This window comes from Rousettus aegyptiacus, unplaced genomic scaffold (assembly GCF_014176215.1).
Source record: "Rousettus aegyptiacus isolate mRouAeg1 unplaced genomic scaffold, mRouAeg1.p scaffold_m13_p_4, whole genome shotgun sequence".
Classification (NCBI taxonomy): Eukaryota; Metazoa; Chordata; class Mammalia; order Chiroptera; family Pteropodidae; genus Rousettus; species Rousettus aegyptiacus.
Window position 1 is genome coordinate 31,103,729 of NW_023416307.1, and position 24,343 is coordinate 31,128,071.

At 37.1% G+C, this 24,343-nt stretch overlaps 1 protein-coding gene across 6 annotated transcripts in view; it reads right to left on the reverse strand.

The window, feature by feature from the left end:
• Positions 1 to 24,343, reverse strand: part of TNIK (TRAF2 and NCK interacting kinase) — a 350,899-nt gene that overhangs the window by 18,808 nt on the left and 307,748 nt on the right. For 4 of the 6 annotated variants that reach the window (XM_036218652.1, XM_036218649.1, XM_036218647.1 and 1 more), the window contains 6 exons: positions 23,837 to 24,000; positions 21,727 to 21,824; positions 20,893 to 20,916; positions 15,213 to 15,397; positions 4,621 to 4,750; positions 59 to 223 (listed from right to left, as the gene is read on the reverse strand). In XM_036218652.1, the coding sequence (XP_036074545.1) occupies positions 59 to 223; positions 4,621 to 4,750; positions 15,213 to 15,397; positions 20,893 to 20,916; positions 21,727 to 21,824; positions 23,837 to 24,000 (766 nt within the window). The remainder of the gene's footprint in view (positions 1 to 58; positions 224 to 4,620; positions 4,751 to 15,212; positions 15,398 to 20,892; positions 20,917 to 21,726; positions 21,825 to 23,836; positions 24,001 to 24,343) is intronic. The other 2 variants (XM_036218651.1, XM_036218648.1) reach the window with 1 other exon arrangement.

The window sequence follows — 24,343 nt, forward strand, 5'->3', positions numbered from 1 at the left end:
AGGGTTTCAGAACCCCTGAAGGAGAGCAGAGCTGTCATGGCTGTTGCCCAGCACCTACTTCAGTCCCAGAGTCCATCTCCTGGGAATGGGTAGAGACGCGTCCCAGGCCCTCGGTTGGGGTCCCGGCCGGGGAGTGACTCTGCTGCACCAGGTCTGGGAGGTTGATGTGGCCAGCAAAGCCATTGCTGTCACTGTGGCCAGATCGCTTCTTCTCTCCAGATGTCTGAGGCAGAGCATAACACATGGGGAACATTAGAGGCAGAGGGCAAAAGCAGCAGAGTAACATCACTCCTCACACAGCACAGGTGTAGTGGTCTCCAAATCGACCCACTAAAATGTGGGAAGTAACACTCAAATTTCTATTTTACCTAAGGAAGTAAGAAAGAAGTTAAGCTTTGCTAATATTTAGTATGTGGATTGACCCTGAGACTTTATGGTGCTTGCATGAGGGGCAATCAGGGTTCACATAGGATATGGGGGTTCACTGTGGGAAGATAGGGATGCTGTGGAAGGGCTGAGTGGGGCCCACACTTGCAAGTATGTGTGTGCGTGCTCGCCTGTGCATGCACACCTGTTAACTGGATTTACAGATCATATTACCAGGTTATAATGACAAAACCCAAAAAACAAATACAGGGAAGAAAAAACCCAGGGAAGAAATACTGGATAAAAGACAACTCTGCTCCCTAAAGCCAGTGCCCACATTGTAGTCCATGCTTGTATTATGCTTTCTAATTTAACATTTATGTGACTAGCTTGTGGAGGGTTCTTAGAGCCCCTGATTAAGTAATGATTCCTTTCCTTGCCTTTTCTTTCTTTCATTCATTTACCTAACATTTTTGAATGCCTGCTAAATATGAGGCATTTACTGAACATGCAGGAATCAGCCAGGAACAAAGCAGATACATTTCCTGTCTTGCTGGGGCTGGCTGGCATGGGCAAGGGTTCATGCTTTTTCTTTGAATACCTAACCAACCTGTCTTCTCTTTCCAGAACCTGTCCTGGTCTTGAAATTATAGTTCTGCACCTGCCTCTGGCTGGAAGGGAAAGAAGAAGCTTTCTTTTTGCAGGACAAAACACACTCCCAGGTGTGCATGTATTGCTGTTACCAGAAAGCTTAAAAAATAACCGGAAAGCCTCAATTCCCTCTATGTTTCTTGGCCATATGCTCCTATCCCAGAGAGAGGCATTTTCTGCATTCATTTTCTAACAGAGCTCATCTGAACATTTCATCCATAAATGACATTTTTGGGGGGTTCTATCCTAATGTATCTTATTGTCCCCTCTTTTATTTGTACTGGGCAACTTCTCCTTCCTTCTAACTTCTGTTCAAACACTGAAAAGCTTTTATTTATATACCCCCCCCCCCAAACTTTCCAGTAGCATAAATTACACTTTGTCCCTCTAGAGCTTTGCAGTCTCTCTTCTATCAGCAGCATTCTGCCTCAAGCCAAAAACAGATGCAGAAAGACTGGTTATCAAAAACTTGAAAAGAGGCTCATGAAGGGAATGGCCTAGACAGTGGGAAGCTTGAAGGAATCCAGCAATGGATGACCCCTGAACCTTCCCACTTCTGAGTTATCACTCTTTTCTTCCTTCAGCCAGCACCTAAGAATTAAATATCTTCTGTATGCCAGGCATTCTGCTGGGAACACACAGGTGAGGGAACTGCAGCCACACCCTCCAGGACCCTATTAACAGAGCCCTGACAATCTCTACGATCTTCATGCCCTTACTGTCTCCATGGGATGAGACAAAGATGTTCCAACATATGCCTGGGACCCCACTACACACTTTATGTTTACAACCTCACACTAATGGTTACTTTCTATTATCCCATTTACAGATGGAAAACTTCAGCGTAAAGAATTCAGTTAACTTTCCCTGAGTGACATAGGTTGTAAGTGGTGAAATCAGGGTTTGCAACTGTGGCTCCGCTCTCAGTTGCAGCTGATTGGAACAGGAGAGGACACCTGAGGCAAGCAGGATCAGATTCCCACTGGAATTTCCTGTTAGCCTTGAGAGTTACTGGTCAGTCTCTGCTGGGCAGCTGAACTAGGGGATGTGGTGAATATCTTGCTGTGGGGCATAGGGGGAGATAAGAGCGCACAGACAGAGGAAAAGAAAGCTGGTCTGTGGAGAGACAGACAGAGATGATGGTAAGAGAGACAGGCAGCAAGAGAGCCAGAGATGTGTGCGTGAGAAGTTACCTGAGCTCCTGATTCCTTTTCAGTGTCCGCATAGCCCTGCATAGGGTCCCAACTCACTCTGCCTTTGGAGTCCTTCAATGAAATACCTCAAAATCTTATTCCCCATCTCTGAAACTTACCCCGCTTTTATTTTTCCTTAAATTGTTTTAAGTGGGATCTTTTTCTTTCTGTAACCAAGAAAGCCTTCATGATGATAAACTAATATTCTGGTTCAGTGAAGTGGACAGACCCCGGAGAGATATTAGCTGGTCAGTAAGATAGGTGCTATGAACATAGGCCCATGGAGTCCCAGGAGAAGCTTCAAGGAGAAAGGGAAGGCTGAGAACAGCTCTTCCAGCAGATGGGCCCCTGGGGACATTGGCGGATAACAGCTGGTGTAGTGTGTTCTAGAACTAGAGTAAAGAAAGGTTCTATGGGGTTGTAGGACAGAGAAAAGTAGAATGACAGGGGTGTGTATTACTAGGGCAAATTTGTGCATCTGACAATATCATGGGTAGTAGAGCCAGTATGTTCTTATAGAACCATCTAGTCCACTCCCATGAGTATGACAAGTTCAGTGAGTTCTCCTTGATGTTTGTCTTATGAACTAATAGTACCCTATTAATCTGTTCTATTATAATCAGTTTTTATTTTCTCATTATTTTGTCAGGGACATACTTTAACTTGCATTTTTTAAAAGATATATGTACTTTTAATGGATTTCAACTCAAGATTCGTTATTTTAAAAGCCCACATTTGGGAAAGTTAGAATTTAGAAATTGAGAGGATAAAATGATTTGAAGAACCTCAACAGATTAAATTCATCTAAGATACTGGTGAATGCTATTTTAAAAGTGATTGATTGTGGTCATAGAGTGTCAGAGTGCTTGAAATAATACGGAACCATTTGGAAGCGGCCGCCAACTGAACTGAGAATGTGGCTCCAAATATCTCATTCAGGGTATTTACTCTGTCATAAAGATTCAAGCAAGTTTTAAACCACATTAGAAATTGGAGTCCTTTAATTTAGAGTCAGAGAGTAACTCACTCCAGAACATTTTCCCTCATGTTTTCCCTAGCAGCAGCCCATTGTGATAGACGCTCTCTATGCATCCACTGAAATTATCCATTCGCCACGTTGGGAAATTTATACACCAGCACTACACAGTGTCAACTTCATCAGCCAGGCCCATTTTTCGTTTCAGACTTACATGAAAGGACTCTTTAAAATCTACTTAAAAGAATCGGCAAGGCCATAAAATGAAATTCTAATAAGTTGCTTTGTGAACTATACTTCTAGTTTTAGCACTACTGCCAATTATTCCTTAAAAGGCTTTATTCATCTCAAAATTACAGTTTCTTTCTTTCTAAGAAAAGTGAGATGCCCTCTGACTTTTTGGAGAGCAAAGCCTGCTATTAGGGTTCCCTAATGTATCCTGCCTGAGGAAGGGGAATGACAGATGATAAATATTTATGTTTCAGAGGGAAGAGTGGGAGGAGTAATAACATATAAAAGGGAAGCTCAGTTCTATGGAGAGAGTGAAATAATGTTGTTAACATTTACTGCATGCTTATGTGTATTAAGTCATTTAATCCTCCCAATCATCTTACCGTACTATTTTTATGAAACTTTATAAATGGTAAAACAGATACAGGGAGAGGTCAAGTGGCTTTTGCCCATTGTCCCCAGCCATTACTTTCCTTCCAAGTAAAGACCTACTGTCAAACTTGCATGGTGATAATAAAGTGAAAAAGAAGAAAATAAGGATTATAATTTGTCAAGACCCTTCCGCAGCACAGATCCAACAGGGAAGCACTGCACGGTGAGGGACAGGTGAAAGGAGACATGTCGGCCCCATCCCAAAGGAAATCGTGCTCCTAGAGTTCAAAAAAAATCACAGGAAGTGCTAAGGTGCATTTTTAAGTACAACTGCATACTTCTTTGTTCTTTTCACCAATATAGCTTAATAGTCTTTTTAATGTTAATTGAACTAGTAAGATGATATCACCAATTTTTGGAACTACTAAGCATTTTCTTCATAAAATCCACAAGGATAAAACCATGGGGGAGGAAGCAAAATAAGGCCACTGATGCTATATAGAGAGACCATTCATGTCTATTATCCTGTAGTAGAAACCATCTGGGTTTACCAGTTTTATATCCTCAGGCTCAAATTCTATATTCCGATTTGCATAGCTCTTACTGAAGAATTTGGACTAATGTAATTAAGTCACACTACAAAAGCGTAGAAGGATACAGGAAAGGAGGTGAACAATTAAAATCACTCAACCATTTAAAAGCACAAGCCCCTCCTCCCCGCCCCCATCCCTCATGTTTAAAATACACGCTATAAGCATTCTCTGTGAAAGCCCTAATAGAAAAACCACTTAAGAAGTGCACTTCCTTTACACGGTTTTAATACCAACTTACCTCTCTTATCATCAAGGTTCCTTCTCTTGAAATACTACTGCTGAAAGTGTCTGCATGAGAGGTCTCCAGCCCGTGCGTGCCAACCATTCCCACATTGTACTGCTCTGTGCTCCCGGGAGCGCCTGTTGGTCTGAGGTGGGAAAGAACAACATTCGTGAAAATGTATGTTCAGGGAATACCTGCTTCCTATCAATGTTCACTATTTTTTATTGTGGTAAGATATGCATAACATAAAATGTATCTTACATTATTTTAACCATTTATAAGTACCTAGTCCAGTGGCCTTAGGTACATTCCGCATTCACTTCCGATGCTGCACTGGTGCCTGAACTTTGTCCCACTTCTGCAGCATCCCCTCTTGGTCTGATCTCCACCCAGCAGCCAGAGTGAGCAGCGAGGCTCTGGGCGATCTGCAAGCCCTCCCTACCTCTTCTTTGACCAGAAGGTACCCTGACCTGCACTTTTTTTAAAAATTAAATTTATTGGAGTGACATTGGTTAATAAAATTGTATGTTTCAAGTATACAATTCAATAATACATCATATGTATATTACATTGTGTATTAACCACCCAAAGCTAAATTTCTTTCTATCACCTTATATTTGACCCACATTACCTTTATCTACCTCCCCCATCCCCCTTTCCCCTCTGGTAACCATTAAGCTGTCGTCCGTGTCCATGAGTTTCTGTTTGTTTGTATTGTTCGTTTGTTGCTTTCAGTTTTATATCCCATGTATGAGTGATATCATATGGTTCTCAACTTTTTCTGGATGACTTATTTCACTTAGCATGTTAATGAGAGCCCAGAAATAAACCCCTGTACACATGGGCAAATATTTTTCAACAAAGGAGTCAAAAATATACAGTGAATAAAAGAAAGCCTCTTCAATTAATGGTACTGGGAAAATTGGAAAGCTACATGCAAAAGAATGAAACCAGATTGCTATCTGTCACCATACACCAAAATTAACTCAAAATGGATCAAAGACCTAAATATAAGACCTGCATTTGTGCGCATGCTGTTCCCTCTGCCTGAAAGCTCTCTCACCCTGGTTCTTGGCTGGTTCCCTCCCATTCATCTGATTTCATCTTAAATGATACTTTGCCTGAGAAGCCTTTCCTCACCACTTATCCATGTTTTATTCCACCAGCCCCTCCTCTTTCTCTTTACCCTTTTTCCTTACTATTTCTCATCAAAATTTGTAATTCTTTATCTTTTTGACTATCTTTTAACTTTTTCCTTCTCTCTCATTAGAACATTTGCTTGTGAGGGCAGAGTCTTATCTCTTTGCTTATCATTGTATACCTGGTACTTAGCATAGAGCTTGACACAGAGCAGAGGTACAAAAAGTAATCATTTGAAAAATGTGTTTTACACTATTTATAAAGAAGAAATATCAACTAAGGGCATTTTTGTTAAACAGCCATCAATAAGGCTGTTAAACAAAAACAGTAGTCAACACTTTTTAAACCTCTGTAATGACCCCACACTGTAGCAGTTATTTCTAGTTTGTTTCTTGCTCTTATGTTTAAGATATAATGGAGAACCAGATACCGACGCACACCCTGAGAGTGGAAGCTGACATTTACTGTGTCCTGTGGTGCAGACCACTGTGCAAGGGAAACTGAGAACCAGGCAGGCGACATGGCTTGTCTGAGGGTTTCAGTTTTCAGCGCTGTACTGATGGTTATCCTACTTCTGTAGCGGCCTTGCTTTTAAAATGGGTTTTTGGAAAATAGGAAAGCTATCAACTCTTATTTCTCTCAGGTGTACTAAGTACCTCTTTAACATTTTTGTTCTTTTAATTATTTCTTAAAAACTTAAAATCTTGGCTCCTACCGGAGTCAAAAGACTTGATGAGACATTCAATCCAAGAAGCAAAAAACACCCCAGACTATGATATCTCTGGGACAGAGAAAACATCTGTCAAGGATATTTACCTAGAACAGAGAGGCAAAAAGATGAGTCCAGAGCCAAAAAAAAAAAAAAAAAAAAAAAGTTCAGCAAGACACTTCAAAATGACTAAAGTGGAGCAGGAAATGGAATGAGTTAGCTGTGGGTTAGAACTGACATGACTAGGAAGAAATTCCAAAGAAGCATTTTCAATATCACATTCCCACAAAGGAGATATTAATAGTATTTCAGAGATATGGAAAGAGAAATTGCTGCAATGAATTCCTGACATATTGCTAGACTGGTAAATCCGACTAGTTCTCAAAATTATGATTTCTTTACTCATTTATTCAAAATTTTATTTCGTCTTGTATTTTTTAAGCTGCCTTAAATTATTTGGGACAAGATGGTATGAAACAAAGAAATCAATAAAAATAAGCATTTATCAAGAGCCAAATTCTTCTAGGAAGGAAGAGCTCTTCTTCATTACTCGGGCATTTGTTGCTACTGTCAGGAGTTAGACTCACAATGGGCACCACCAGACTGACAATGTACAATCAAGTCCTCTTTCACCACTAGAGAGTCTCATGGGAGTTCAAAGGTCAAAGATATTTTGGCTCCACGTTTTTTCCTCCTGATGATGTTTTGATTCTATCTCAACATTTTAGTCAGAAATATGTCGATCTAGATGAATTTTCATAAAAAAGGTACTTTCTAGAGCTAATTCCATTAAGTCAATTCCTTGACTAATTTTCTATATATCTCAGTTGAACTCTTCCCCAATTTTTGTATTTTCATGGTTACTTTACTAAAATTATCACCTCTGGTTCTAATTTTTTTTTCTGTGTAAATTTTACACCTAATATTTGATATATCAATCAAGTTTTTTTTTTGTCCATTTCATCCTTCAAAGGTTTCTGTAGTCACTACTTCTAACAAGTACAATTTTTCTGGGTCAGTTTTATAAGTGTGCATTTTACCAAGAAGACTTGTCAGTTTTTAGTCAACAGCAAGTTTTACAGTGTATTGACCGTTAACAGTTTTATCTCTTGTTAAATATTTTTACTAAGATTATTTTTTTCTTGGGTCAATTTTTATACTTTCAATTTTATGAGCCATAACTGCTTTATCTATGGTAAATTTCTATGGAGAGCAGTTTGGGCTGTTTCAAGTTTTTTTTTTTTAAATGTTATTTTACTAGTAATACTCCTTGTATATTGAATAAAAGATACTCTGTGTTTCTTCCATTCTTACTTTCTTGGCTTTTGAGAGACAAATTTTCCCTGGAAGTTCTTTAAATCCTCTTTTCCAGTATGTTTCTTTTATGGTTCAGAGTTCAGTGATCTGATCCATCAATCTTTGTCAACCCTTATAAGTTCATTCTTTCATTCACTCACTTATTCATATACTTATTAAAAGTTTATTATGTGATACACACTGTGCCAGATGCTAAAAAAATTTAAAAAATAAAAAATAACCTCCATATTGTTAAATAATTATATTGTCTTTTGATGGGCAAAAGACAATACAATTATTTAACAATATGATATTTCTCTAATTTAGTGACAAAGTTAAATAGAAGAGCAGGGGAACAATGTTAGTTGGAAATTATATCTTCTCTTCCTTCCTATGTTTTCACAATCCCTCCCCCTATAATGGCTCTTTCTCCCAATTAATAAGTATAAGGTCTCTCTCTCATTTTATTAAAACATCTCCCTTGACCCAAACCTGCATTTACCATCCTCATTTAACTTTTCTTTTTTCTTAAAGTTCTCTTTGCAAAGGTTTCCATTTCCTCCAACTTTTTTCCTCAACACATTACATATTATTCACTCCTCAAAACATTCTATCCTATACTTGACTTTAAGCACCTCAAGGAAACACAAGCCATTTCCTAGCTCACAAATTCAATGATTATTCTTTGATACTTTTGTTTGTCCTCCTGCCTGTGTCTGTTACTGATCATTCCACTCCATCCTTCTCTTGAGAAGCAACTTCTCCCTGGTTTCCCTGTAACCCTGTTTTCTCTCTGTTTCTTTCGTGAGCTCTTCTAAAGTGCTACTGGTCCCTGGGATTCTGCTTCATTCTACATAACATTTTGGATGCTCTTATCTACAACCATTTTTAACCATCACTCATGTGTGGAAAAATCCTCAACCAATATATCTAATTTTTTCATTCAGAAGCTCATTTATTCAACTTCCTATTGGAAATCTCTACCTATAGGTCTTCACAGGTTTCTCTAAATTGACATGCTCCAAACCAAAACTCTCATCTTCCTTCCTAAACAGATGCTTCCTCTTATAATATTGACCTCAGTTAGTGGAGTTACAAGCCATCTAGTTATTCATGGTCCCCTGGACTCCTTTCCCTCATCTGTCCCTCACACTGAATTTAGATCCTGCCAATTCTACCTCCTAAACATGCCTCAAGTATTTTCTATCCTTTCTGGGACTTTCCTAGTTAGATCTGTTTCTTCTGTTACTTGAACAACAGTCTTTCACTCTATTTCCAGTTCTTTTCCCTTCATATCTACTCCTCACAGCTACCAAATGGGATTTCTAAAACATAAATTGATCATATCACCATTCTGCTTTCAACCTGCAGCAGCTCCCCATTAACCACTAGATAAACGTGAAATTTCTTCCAGTGGCTTATAGCCCCTTCTATTATCTTGTCCTGGCCTGGCCTATCTCTCTAGCCTTAGGTTTTCATTTCTAACTCTAACAACATGTTTGAGTTCATTTCTAGTAGCTTCTTCCATACATCATGCTCCCTTGGATGGCTTTATCTTCTCTCCCTGAAAGATTCTTTTATATTCTCTGCTTCCTCTTGAGTAACTCATTCTTTAAACTGCAGTTTAAGCATCCTCACCCCACCCCAGACCCATTGGGATGGTTTAGTTGGCTATTCACTCTGCTTCCACATGACTCTCTGCACATCTCTACCAATACACTCAATACGCAGTCCTACAATGATCAGACCTCACTGACATTGGTATCTTCACCGCTAGACACTGTGCCTGGCATGCAAGTAGCATCCAGTAAATGTTTCATAAATCATGGAAGGTCCTGGGCCAAAGACTTTGTTTAATAATGTGAATAATGACTTAATTCAAGTTTATTATTAAAATGTAGCTCTTTTATGAATTGATGAGCAGCCACTTATGAGGATAGTTATTAGCATGTTTAAAATGTCGGGAACAATGAAAGTTGAGTTTTGCCTTTTTAATTTAAAAAAGTAACTTTGGCATTAAGTTCATTTTTCTATATAGGATATGCCAAAATAGTTTTCTTATAATGACAAAAAAAATCTGTTCCTATATGTCACAGTACTTTACAACACAATAAGTGAATCTTGATGTATGCAAATCAAAAAAAATAATCCAAGAGGTTGGAAGATCCCAGGAAAGAATGTAGACTGTGACAAAAGAATCTAACTGTATTATAAATATATTTTAAAAATCTTAGTGAGGGGAGATGGGGGGAAAGATGTTGATCTTAGTAACTCCAGAAATAAATGGAGTCATTCATTTGATAAAGTTGTTTCTCATGGGGATACAGGTTAACCATTCTGATACTGCTATATGTATATACTGGAAGTGAACAGTTACATAAATAATTGGCAGATAGTGAGATCCTGGTTTCTCACTGTTGGAATAAGAATTTACAGATAAGGAAGGTGACGAAGCTAGAATGATTCGTGTGGTAATGGCTCAACATTGGAGCTATCAAGATGAAATGTTAAAATTAATATAAAGATGGCTATACAGTCACGCACTGCATAACAACATTTCAGTCAATGATGTACCACATATATGACGGTGCTTCCATTAGATTAGAATGGAGCTGAAAATTCCTATTGTCCAGTGACTTCGTAGCTGTCATAATGTTGTAGTGCAATGCATTACACGTTTGTGGTGATGCTGGTGTAAAAAATTCTACTGTGTTGCCAGTCGTATAAAAGTATAGCACATACAATTATGTATAGTACGTAACACTTGATAATGATAATAAATGACTATGTTATTGGTTTATCTATTTACTACACAATTCTTTTAATCATTATTTTAGAGTATATTCTTTTAACCATTATTTGAATCATTTATTTCTACTTATAAAAAAGAAAAGTTTGCTGTAAAACACTATGCTGTATTATGCCAGCAGCAGCCTCTTACATCTACTGATCGCATCATTCTCTCTTGTGCTTGATTTAATCTTATTCTGTCTTGTGCAGTAACATGCTGTAAAGGTTTGTAGCCTAGGAGCAATAGAATTACCATACAGACTAGGTGTGTAGTAGGCTATACCATATAGGTTTGTGTAAGTGCACTGCATGAAGTTAGCACAATGATGAAATCACCTAATGATACGTTTCTCAGAATGTATCATTAAACAGCACATGACTGTATACAGAAATATTTATAGATATGTGTACCTACATGGGACAATGTACACACATATATTTCCTTGTCTGGCAGCTGAGAGTGCCTCCAATAAATGATACTCCAGTTGCAGTGAGCAAACCTAGTGCCCAAATCTTGGTTTCCAATATCATTCTTTAATAAAGAAATCAGGACTCCTTGGAGAAATGGTTGGTTCTAGGACTGGAACAAGAATACACAAGATGAGCCTGGAAAATCTTATAATGTCAGAAGGTAAAAAAAGTGCTTGATGGGGGATGTCAGTCAAAGGGACACAAAAGCTTCCAGTGGTCAAAGCTGGAACAATTTTAGGCACAAAACAAAGAAGGTCTGCATCATAGTCTAAAGTATAAAATAAATATCCATGAGTCTATACTGATATAAATGGTTGAATAAATTAAATGGAGAGGAAGAGACCAATTTCCTATGCAGAATTTCAAATACAATATGTAAGATATTCCACACTAAAAGATGGGAACATGACTGCTCCTTAAGCGTAGCTGTGCAATGGCTTAATTCCAAAGAGTACAATATGGAAAGGAGGAAAAAAGTCACTTGACAGTGGAGAAACCTGACAAGCACTACCTCAGGCAGATGATCAAGGTCAATGCCAAGTCTTGCTGATAGTACGTACCCTTGATATGATGTGATATAAATGACATATTACCCATTATCTTCCTCCCCCAAACCATAGCCTTGGTCTAATCATGATAATAACACCAGATAAATTCCAACAGAGGGGCATTCTACAATATATTTTATCAGTATTCCTAAAAACTGCCAAGTTCATCAAAAACAAGGAAAATATGAGAAACTGTCATAGCCGAGAACAGGCTTAGGAGACATGGCAACTAAATAACAAAGTGAAATATGGTATCCTGGATGGGATCCTGGAACAGAAAAAGGACATTAGGTAAAAAGTAAAGAAATCTGAATAAACTATGGATTTTAGTTAATGTATCAATACTGGTTCATTAATTATAACCTTTGTACTATACTAATGTTCTATGCTAATAATAGGGAAAACTGTGTACAGGAAATGGGAAGAGTAACATGGAAAATTTGTACTGTCTGCTCAGTTTTTCTGTAAATATAAAATTGCTCTAAAAAAATAAAACAATAATAAAAGAACTTTTAAAAAGTAATGATTCAAAAAAACTAAGGGTAAAATAACTATAAGACTTTATAGTTAAATAATCCTTTGTTTTAAAAATTATTTTTCTGATATAGAGTCTGTGTAGAAAAAATTGTCTAAATTCCTATAAACACTGTACAAACAAAACACCTCCACTGATTAGAAGGATAACTATGGGAAATTTACTGTAATTAAGGCACAGGTTTAGAAAAACAATTTCCTCTAACTGGATTTGTCAAAGTGTTCCTGTAGGTATTGATTTAATTCAATTCAAAACACATTTATTGAACACCTGCTATATGAAAGGCCCTTGGTTTGGCAATAGGAAGTGAATATAAAAACTGAATAAGGCATGGTTTCTGAAACTAAAGAAGTTAGCACCAAGAAGAGCATAACAACACAACACAAATACTCAAATATAAGACAAGATGTACATGAGAATATGGGACAAAGGGACTAGGTCATTCCAAGAAAAGGCACAATGTTGGGAGCGTGCGAGGCATTTGAGGAGGTTAGTTTGGCAGGAACAGGTGCTGGGACAATCCCTGGCCCCAGGAATGGAAACGGTTGTAGAGTAGCAGGTAAACAGCATGACCTGAGCTTTGCTTCCTCAACACTAACAGGACCAGAGCCTGATCATTATAAAATTGGGGATATCCATAAAACAAACATTCCTCATAGCAGTATAATCCAGAGGTGATCACTATTATAATTTTTCTCTATCTCCTTCCACTCATTATTTTTCTATGCACGAGGCACTGGAAATAGTGCAATTGGTTAGTTAAGGAATATAATGTTAGCTATGCACACTCTTATAGGTTAGATGTTAGGCTATAAATTTGAAACCAGCACTGTAGAGAAAAAAAGGTTTTGTTTTGCACATCAAGAATTACAGTTGCCTGTCTGAATGGCTGGTCTCTGTTTCTGAAAAGTTATTTTGTATATGCTTCATTGAAGTAACCTGTGTTGCAATATATTTTTTATATTTTGCTTTAGAAATATACGGCACAAAATGTAAACGTTTACCTTAACGAAAGACAATAAAAGTGATATGTATATATGTAAGGGGCACTCTAACTCTGAAATAGCCTATTCCTAAAGAAATAATTTGTTAATAGTGTGATGTTTCTTAGGCATATAAATATCATGCTGTAGTAGAACATACTGTGTATATTTTATATTCACAAAAATGTATATATTTACTAAATTGGAATAAAAACACACATTTGTAGCCTGTCTTCTCTGAGGATGCCTCGTATATAATGAAATATTTTCAATGTTCTTTAATGGATGATCATTTTTCTCTCTCTACAATTTACCAATTCTTCAACAACCATATCAAGTTTTGCCTCCACTATAAGCATTCAAGGATAACCCATTTACTGTTGCTCAGGATTATAGTAATTGATCCTGTGAATTGTTTTACTAGTTTCTAGTTTGTTCACTTTCTAAATCATCTCACTGAAATGATTTCTTTCAAACATAGCCTCGATCGTGTCACCTCCCAGCTCAGGAGAACTTCAATACTTCCCCAGCGGCTATATGATTAAGTGCTCACTTCTTGGTCTGGTCTCGCTCGTCCAGACATTCCCCTTAATACATCCAACATTTGCACCAACCTTCTGTGCCTTTACTTCAAGCCTTCCCCTCAGGATTCTAATTTTACCCCACGTTTCTTTCTATCTTGGACGACAGATTTCAGTTTTTTGTTTTTGTTTTTGTTTTTTTTTCCCTGCTGAATTAAGCTATAAACACTTTGAAGCCAGGACTTACAATTTCAGTTGAGCACAATTAAATGGAAATCAAAGTCACTGAAGACCAACTCTATTTCAGACAGCCATGCAAGTTGTTAAGTAGAGAGATGAACAAGGTACAATTCTCACCCTCAGGGATCTGACAGCCCAGAGAGGGAGACGACATCTAATAAATATCCCAATTGGAGGCACTACATGAAACTGCAGGGATATATTCTAGATACAGCAGCAGCACAGAGGAGGGGACAGGCTATATTTGTGCAGGCCAGGCCATCATGGGTGATTTCTAAGGGGACAGGAGAGTGACAAACAGCAGAGCAGAAGCTTGGCATGGTCTATTTAGGCAATTTTAGAAAAGTAGGTGTTTCTGTAGTGGAGGAAAAGACGGATTTGCTTTTAGAGGAGTTAGTGTGGTATGATGACCAATAGTAGTAGGTGAGCCAAAGAAATGGAGGTGAATGAGGAGAAAGTTGGAAAAATTAGCATCACACTCTATCAAAATTATAGCAAACAAGAGCAAAATATCCTTGTGTTTTTTTTTTTGGGGGGGGTTGGAAATGAGAGATGTATGTGAGTGAAATTGTATGAATATGTTTGCTTGAATGGGGGAAGTAATATGGAAAGAGGAGGGATTCTGTTATAGGATTCAGTTCAATGACAAAAAGAAAAAGTAGGCCTCACTTAAAAAAAGGAAAGAAAAGATGTAAAAGGCGTAAATACTAAGGGAATTTTAAGTAGGTAAAAAAAAAATATCCAAACAAGAGTATTTTAAAGAGATAGATAGAATGTATGTGGCAAAGTCACAGGCCACAGGAAAAAGTATCATATAAAAAAAGACAACGAAGATGAAAAAGTAGAGAAATATGAAGGATGGCGTTGAGTCAAACACTCAGAAGTTTCCTGTAGCATTATCCGACTCCTGATTCTTTTGCTGGGATGCTACCCCACACTGCCATGCACACTTCTCTTCATTTAGTGGTGATGGTGGTGATGGAACATATGTCTCAGGTTGGTGGTTAATTTCAACCCCCAAATGTCACTGCCCATTATTTTACTCTTTCAATTTTAGAAGGACAGGCACAAGCCAATAGTCTAGCTGTCAGTATTTGTTGCCCTGAAATGATAAGAACCAAGAAAAGCGTCACCAAAGAGACAGCCAATCCGACAATACCTAAAGCACATGTAGGCCCAGAAATGGGACATGAATGACTGCGTCTATGAAGAGAGGCAACTATAGAACTATGATCTAGTAAAAATTTAAATCTCAAAAGTCAGTTGATCCTGCCAGAGACTCAGAACTGCTCTTATATTTAATTCATATTTTTCATCCTTTCGTTTTGAAGACATAGCCACTCTCGGCCTACATTTAAAAAGCAGTCCTCTTACATCAGTCTGGGTATGTCGCTGACAGCCACCGTCCCATCATGGGTCTCACTCTCTCCGTCTTCCTCCTCTTCATCACTACTCTCCGACTCCTCACTGGAGGAGGAGTAATCAGTCACTTTCTTCAGTGGACGGTTTGTTTCTTCAATCCGGAGTTCTCGTAATTCTTTGGCTAACGCCGTCAGATCCTACGAATGAAAAATTTATTCAGCATGTATGAATTGTAGACACCAGAGCTACATCTCTGAGCAAGTCAGTGCTTGAGCTTAAGCAACAAGAAAAAAGCTCTATATAGAATTATTACAAACACAGTTACTGCATGGAACTAAGAAAACGATGTTTGTAGTATGTAGATACTAGAAAAGAAAGGTAAAATAAATTTAAACTTCATTTAAAACCAATTGCTAGACCGAGACTGTTCAGTTCTGAATATCCATGTGTATATATGTGTATGTACGCTGTGTGTGTACACATATATACAAACGTTGGGTTCTCATTTTACTTTGGGAAGGTGAAGTTGGTCACCTTCAGAGTTAATGGTAAAATGCACAGGATTAGAAATTGCTTCCCAGTATTGTGGGATTCCTGCCCAAGCCAAAGTCATGGCCTTTCCCCTCTTACAATTGCTACTGTACCAGAATCTATGATTAGTCACAGAACAGAGCAATTCCCGAGATTCCAGCTACAACAATGACTCATTTGGTGTATCATCATTCCTTGGAGAGCAGAGGTGCCACATCAAATAATGGCCCAACCCAAAGCCTGGTGCCACTGAAATTTATAGCCACAGAGCTGAGTTAATCAAGAGGAACAACAATAACAAAATAAACAAATAAAAAATAAAAAAGAGAGTTCTCTTCCAGAATTATAGGTGTTTCATTTTCTTTTGGTTTAAACGGCAGTAACCTGGCAGAAATCCTGGTGAGGACTACTAAAATGAATGTGCAAACACCGAAAGGAAGAGATAATTTTTCAGTTTTCCATGAGTATGATGAAACCTTTAGCCTGACGGATGTGATGATGTGGTACTTAATCACCAGGCATATTGCAGGCAGTGTGCTGAATATCTGGCTACCTTTTATTTTACATGCTTTCAGAGCAATGCAGAGGGAAGCAGTTCTGCAAAAGCATGGCAGCTTTAATTTGCATGGGTTAAACTGCCCATGGCACACAGCATGCAAATGAGGAAAAAGCAATTTGACATCAGTCTTACCATTTCTCCCTATATTAGTGACCCACGTGGGAATCAGAACATTCAGTGAGAGACAGGGGATTAGGGAGAAAGAAACTCATTGCAAGATACTAAATCCCACAGTTTTCTTATGTCCATATTCTCTCTTTATTTCAGTCCAGAAATGTATCTGTCTAATTTCACCTGATGTAGAATTAAAGCAAAGTAGGCAATTTAAATGACATTTAATAATCTATCCTAATTAGAAAAAACTGTGATAAATGCATATGATTAAATGACAATTTTATTTTGAGAAGACAATAGATCATCATGTTTCTTTACTGTCACCTGTATGTCAGTCATTACTATATTGGTTAAAACCAGGAGAGGAAACACTTGAGGTGCTTATTTAGTCTAGAAATTTAGGAAGTTCAAAGTGTTAAATGAAGGAGTTCTTTTTTTCTAATTTCATAGAAATAAAGGGAAAGGAATAATGACTTTTAAATTTCTTCTGAAGTCACTTGAATTGAAGTCCTTGGAAAAAGGAAGCTTTTGAAAATTCGAATTGTGCATTTTCCACCCAAACATGCTTTCTGGGCTTTTACACATGTGATACACAACAAGCATGGCCTCAATCTCAGTGGATATATTTGCCTCATCCATGAAAATGAAAACAGAATTATATATAATAAAAAGACTCTAGGTGTTTAAATACAATGTATAACATTAAAAAAGAGGACAATTTAAACAAAGATAGAATTTTATGCAAACTTATTTCTGGATTCTTTGCCAATGGGCCAAAATAGGAAAAGCTAATATTTGGATTTCAGGTTTTTAATTTTTATTTCCTTTTGACAATTGCCAATGGTTATCTTTATCAAATTGAGAACAAAGTGAAGAGTATGCTATGCTTGAGCACATTGGGAAAATATAGTCTAGATATTTGTTAAGGTTATGAATGAAAAAGGGTATTAAAACCCTGTAAACCACTATAATAATAACAAATTAGATACATTTATTTTGTATTTTGTGTTCTATATGTTAGGATCATAGTACGTTTCATCAAAGAATATAACTAGCATTTAAAATATTACTCATTAAAAATACATTTTATTATAATTTGAAGAGAGAATATGGTTTAAAAGAGTATTTCCAATGTTAATAGAGTAAAATAGAATGATATTAGCTATGACTTATTCAGATTAATAATACATTTCCCCCATGGGTTGGTTTTCCTTATTTATGATATTTCAAAACAAGACAAAGGAGATTTTTAAAAAATATATATTTAGAGATATTTAGCTGGTCTAAAGCTCATTGATTTAAAATAACTTGTTAAAATGACCTTAATTTTTCCAAATACTGTATTTAGGAACACTTTAAAGTTTTGAAGTGTTTTATAAATTTGTTTTTAACTAGATTTCTGCATTAGTTCTGCAAATTCCTTTTAAGTTTAATTGGCAACAGCTTGGAAGTTGAAATATATGTGAAAATCCCTAGGTAACAATAATGAATAACTCAAAAGTAATATCCCCAGTCAAAAAAATTGAATCTTCCATTATCAATAGTCCATGTGTTTAGTGGAAGTTTTGCTCCTTACCCATCCATTCTGGAAAATTTTACAATAGCAAAGTTATAGGAAATAGACATGACCTAAAAATGACACCACTGAGTTCAGATCCCTTTTCATACATTTTATTTTCTGACAATACCAATTTTCTCCATATAATGAGTTTTCGTGGTAATTTATTGCTTGGCTGTCTCAAGCCTAGAGCTAAAAAGTATTAAAAAAGGGAAAAGGTGCTATTTAGCATGAAAACATTTGAGACTACATAACTATAAAAGAAATGTGGCAAAAGATATTTTGACTACAGAGTAAATGTGAAGATAGTTAAAGGCTTTTACCGAATAGTTTCTTTGATGTAAAACTTCTTAGAATCAACTTGATATAATTTTTCATTCATAAAAACTTATTTAATCTGACAGTTATGAATACCTTACCTAAAGAAGTATACTCTTAACTATTTTCTTAGAAATAATACAGTTTATTCAAATTTTAGTTCAATTTTAAAATAATAGTTAAAGATTTAAAGCTGGTCTTTTCTTTGCATATTAAAATAATTTCTTTTCCTTTTCAAGAAATCTAAAGACATACCTTTAGGGAAATCACTTAACCTCAGTGACCTCATCTATTTACTGCTCAAGTTTTATCCAAACTGGATGTGCTCTGGATTTTTTTTAGATTCCTACGTACTAATGAAAAAGTAATGGTAAAGCCAGTGTTTGCATGTGTATATAATCCTCACACCATATATTTCATTGTGCTAAAGTAAAAAAAAATATTTATTTTCAAAGGTTGTGTGAAATAATCACAGACTATGCTGCACAATCTCACATTCTATTAGAAATTAATAAACACTCCCCCGGATGGATTTTTGTGAAAAATCAAACCACTACATTAGCAATAACGAACAATATGTTTTCAAAAGAGTTAATCAGACAGATAATCCTGGGTTATCTAAATGGCAAATCAGTCACTGGAAAGAGACAGGAGAAAGGTTTAATTCGTTTTTCAACTGTGACACTGTTACATTTGGAGCTGGATAATTCTCTATTGTGGTTTGTTCTCCTCTGCACTGTAGGATGTTTAGCAGCATCTCCCTGTTCTACCTACAAGATGCCAATAACACTTCTCCCACCTCCAGGTTGTGACAACCAAAACTGCCTCCAGATTTTGCCAAATGTCACTTAATGAGAGGGAAAGAAGGAAAAGAATCGTCCTTGATCGGGAACCACTGAGTTAACTAGAACCAAAGAATCTTATATTTTTAGTAGTTCGGATCGGAGATATTCAGGAGATAGAGTTATCAGAATTACCTAGGGGGATTTTTTTTTTTTTTTAAACCACACATGGTCTCAGAGATTTTGGTGAATAGCTACCTCCTCAACTACTTATAATTACTTGTACCTCTGTAACCCACCCCCCATCTCTGTCTAGTGTGTAAGTATACTGAAATAAAACAATTTTTAAAAGCCTAAAACATCGTGGGTTAACTAAATGAAATACATGAGAACACTTTCCTTCATGACAGCCACCTCCATGTCAATTTCTGGACTCACGAGATTTCCACACACAACCATTTTATTGGTAGCCAGAGCATCAGAACACCACTCTTTTTTCCCCAACTATTTGGGAGAGCATTAATAAAAGTTGTGATAAGCCTTGTACTTCCCACTATTATGAGATAAAGAAGCAAGGCAGAGGCACAGAGCAATTAAAAACCTTCTCTTCCTTCCATCCTATAAAAGAGATCCACACATTGCAGAAATGTAGAGTCTCATTCTTTTATAAGCTAGAATCCTTTAACCATGAAAATTACTTTCTAAGTCACTCTGCGTGGTGAGGCAGTCATAATTCTGAAAAAGTGAGGCTCTTTGGTAAAGATCAGATGCATAGAAACATGCCTCTCCCACCTGCCAAGATAGCCCACATCTCTGGCCCAAACTTTAATATGAGGACAACCTCTTGGCTTTACGCAGCATTTCACATAGTACTTCACAATTCATAAAATGCTCTTGAACACATGATCTTGAGTTATCTTAAGCAATCTTGTGAGCAAGGCAGGGCATTTGTTTTAATCCCCATTTTATAGATGAGGAGACTATGGTCTAGAGAGGTTATAAGACTGGTCCCAGACGATTGTTTATTGGTGGAGCTAGAATTTGAATGTAACTTGTTGATCGTAGAGTCACTGTTTTTTTTCCATATTATTTTACAAAAGCAGTGCTCACTAGAGCTACAACCTTTGAGTCATAATGGCATTCTTCAGAGTCCATGTAGTTAAGACTCTTTGCAAGGACTGTCTCTTAAAAAGAAAACAAACTATGCTGTATTCATGCAGGTCTGACAAACAGTTATCCTTCTGAACAAGCCACTTAACATTGACAAAACCATATATTTTTCTAACGGAAAAATGTCTCCACAGATAAGGACTTAAAGTTGCTTAACTCGTCAGTATTCATTAACTAAAGTTGATGTTGCTGCTAATGCTGTAGTTAACGTTCCACAAAATTAATCTAACAATACCCAGTAGCTCCTTGTTCACAAATCAACACTGTAAATGTGGAGTGCTATAGAATGATGTCTTTTCTTTAGTAGCAAAACTACCATCCTCTAGCAAGGCAAGTGCAGGTTAAAAGCTCAGGCTTTGCTATTGGAAGATAATGGAATGAGAAAGTGCCAATAACAAAGCACAAATGCTTATCTTCAGCCAGACTGGAACATTGAAAAAGTGACATTCTGACTATGAAGGAGGACTCTGGAGCTTTATGTGGATGTCTGAGGGTCTTGGGCTAGCTTTTGTTGAAGGGGTGCTCCTCATAGCAGATCACTCCAAATGAGGGAACTTTAAATCTGTGATCCAACTGGCCACTTTTCTGAATGTCAACACCAGGGAATCAGTTTTATGTTTTACATTTTTTGAAAGCAAGACCAATAAAAGGTATACTAACCTCATCTATAGCTTTCTTATAGCTCTGAGATAAGAACCAAATCCAGAAGAATCCACAGGAAGGAGAAAAGCCAGAAGAAAGGCAGCAGGTTAGACACAAAATGGGAGTCATTAATCCACAACCAATAAATGCCAAATAGCAGAGTCTCAACCCAGAATGGTACAAATTCTCTTCATTATAACTCTCACTATACTTTTTTACTTTAAAATATAATAAACAGAATGAACAAAAAAGCTTTCACATTCATTTCACAGAAAAGATTCTTGGAAAATTTAAGTGGATAGTAACTATTTCCAAGTTATTTTTCAAATTTCGGCCTCCATGCTCTTATTTCTTATTTTAAGGCTACTTGGGGGTCTGTCGTGTACAGCAATGCAGATTTCAAGTTGTCAGGGCCCCCTGTCAGACCATGCTTATCTGTTGTTGGTCCTGAAAATATAGCCCTAAAAGCATGAAAATTTTAATATTATTTCAAATAGAAAATAATATGGAGAAAGGACAGGATTAAGAAAAAAAAAAAAACCGATAGAAAGTGCCCAAATCAACTTAATTGCTAGTTTGAAAAACTTTTTCCAAACCTGCTGAGTAGAAATTACAGAATGATATCAGTTATTTGTTAATGATTAGCAAAAACCTAAAGGCAGATAAGCAATCCAAGATCTGTTCAGTTCTTTCCTTATTGAGTATGACTTTCTTCTGGATGTTTCTAGCATCCATTTTTTTTATTAATCTAGACAATTCTTGTTTTATAGTCACGAGTGTATCCCTAACTACTTTATCTGGTTGGTTCTCTAGTAAATTAAGAGTTTAAAACTCTGAGAGAAAAGCACTCACAGCTGGTCGACTAGGTCGGGTAATGTCCCTGGATTCTTCTGGTTTCACCTTGGAGGGTTCATGGGAGAGCACAGGTGATCCTTCCGACTTACTGTTGGCTAGGAGAAAACAAAGGGCCAACCAAGATAATGACTGTCAAAAAATGCTGGCTCAAGTGCAGAAATTCTGTGGTAAGTCATCCTTCAGGATTATTCAGTGGACACATTCACTTAGGCAAATCCTGAAGGATGCCCATGAAAACACAGTAGATGTCTAGGCAAGTGAAGTCAAGGAAACGTACTTAGGCTTACAATCTGGAAGTTGCTATTAACAATGAGAAAAAGCAGCAAGCGCGAACAGCATTACCATTTATTGAGCATTGACTGTGTTAGGCCTAGTGCTAAATGCTTTCTTTCTGTCAATTGTCTCTTTTAATCCGTGCTCTACCAAATAATGTGGCACATTTTCCTATTTTACAGTTGACCACAGATTTAGAGAGATGACATACTGGCCTAAAGTCACACTGAAATTATGGGGGAGAGCTGGGATTCTGTCTGATTTCTCAAAGTCTTATTTTCAATAATTATGCTAAACTAATTTTTAAATTGAGATTTAATGTTTGGTTTCTTCTTTAACCACTTACCCACCACAATAAATTATTTTGATAGAATTTTGTGGAAAAAAAATAAGAATCTATTTTGTTTGATGGAATGGTTCTTAAATGGGTGGGTGGAGGGAGTTGTCTGGGTTCTTAAAAAAGAAAGAATGAGGCAGGGGCAGGAAGGAGAGTGCTGATGATAAAGGGGAAGGACCCTAGAATAAAGGTACAAAGCGAGAGGAGGGGATGGTTCTCTGACAGCTACAAAGTGAAGAGCATCCTCCAGTTTATAAGCTTATAGGTAAAGAAGAAGCAATCTAGGGTGGGAGAGAGTCTTTGTTTCGCTTTAAAGTGGTCTTTCCTAGGCAGGAACACACTAGGGACACAGAGTGCTTTTAACTCAGAAGAACTAGAGGCCAAAGGAAAAAAGGATAATTAAACCTGAACTGGATCAGAGAATTTTCTTTAGTATTTGCTCAAAGGATATTAAGTTGCTTCTGAATAGAACAAGGTAAGAGAATGATAGTTTTCTAAATTAAGCAAATTTATATTTGGATCAAGGCAACAGAAGTATACATAGCTGTGGGCTGTGCTGCTGATGTCAGAGTAATGATACAGGGGCAACCTATGGCCCGTCCACATGCCAATTCAGAGACATAAGACAGCATGTTAGATGTCAACGTTTTCAAAATGGACATGCAGTGATTTTAGTTAGTTAAAACCTTAAAAAGATCTTAGAAGGTGAAATATGATTGTGTCTAATGAAAAGGCTAAGAAAAGTGTGTTAATATTTGTCAAATTTTACTTGAAAAAGTCCTGGCCTTTATTACTTGGAAGCAAAATTATCTTCTGAAGAAGGTTATTTAGAAAGAGTAAATTTATATAGCTAAAAACATTGTGGTGCCATGTATAATTAGCTGCACATATTAATGTTTTTCATAAGCATCCTCATTAATGAAAACTGAACAATGATGAATGACTCGAATTAAATGGTCAGAGGATATTTTTTACCTCTAATAATAATAACTGGAGGAGTCAAATATATTTTTAAGTCAAAGATTTTATTTCTTCTTTCAAGTATATAATATTCCATATTAGTCTTTATTAAATTTCAATTCGAAAACTAACTAGTGTTATGAACTATATTCAGAATATGAAAAGGAACTTTGGCACAATGGGAAGGATACCTGGAGGTACACAAAACTCTAACCAGGCAATCAAATGTAAATGGAAATTCAGGTGACTGGTAATTATATTTTCAAATAAAACCAATATTCTGTGATCTCCCTGGAAAACACTGGTATTTGTGATTAGAAAAGATTTAGTCCACACCAGATATCGCATATATAATTGAGGATAGCGGCCCACTCTCTAAGGATATTAAGGCTGAGAGCAGTTAAGTGGCTCTTCAGTATCACAGCGTGGTGGCCACTCCAGGAGCAAAAGTCACAGAAGTCAGAAAGTAACCCGATTCCCTGCCCATGCTCTCTTCCCCGAGGAATGTCATCAGGGAGAGGCAAGGGAAAGCTTTACCTCGAACTCTGGTCCGTTCACTGGACCCTGCTTGTGATCCGGGCTGTGAGCCCCCTTGGGAGCTGGGCTGAGAGCTAGGGGTGCTGGAGCTGGAGGAACTGCCACTGCTAGTTCTCTGCAAGGGGCTCTCCAAGACGGGCTCAGTTCTTCGGAGGTCAGGGTTGCTGCAAGGCAGAACACAGTGATGACCCTCTTAAGACCTTGCCATTGGTAAATGCAAACATAGTTCAGTCCTGTCCCCAGTGCAAAGGGATAAAGAGAGTGTTTAGATAACCTTGAACTAAAGAGGTCAATGGAAATGATAGTCATGCTATTCTCTGTGGAGCTCCTGGCCAGGTATTAGATGTGGACAGGATGAGCTCTTGAGCTAATTCTTGGGTCATCACACTAAAAGTATTAGCTCTGAAATGGTGAATCTTCATTGTAAAATCTTGAAAAATACTAAAAGATAAAAATAAGGAAGCAACATATGCAATTTCTGAACCAGAAGATATTCAACTGTGTTTT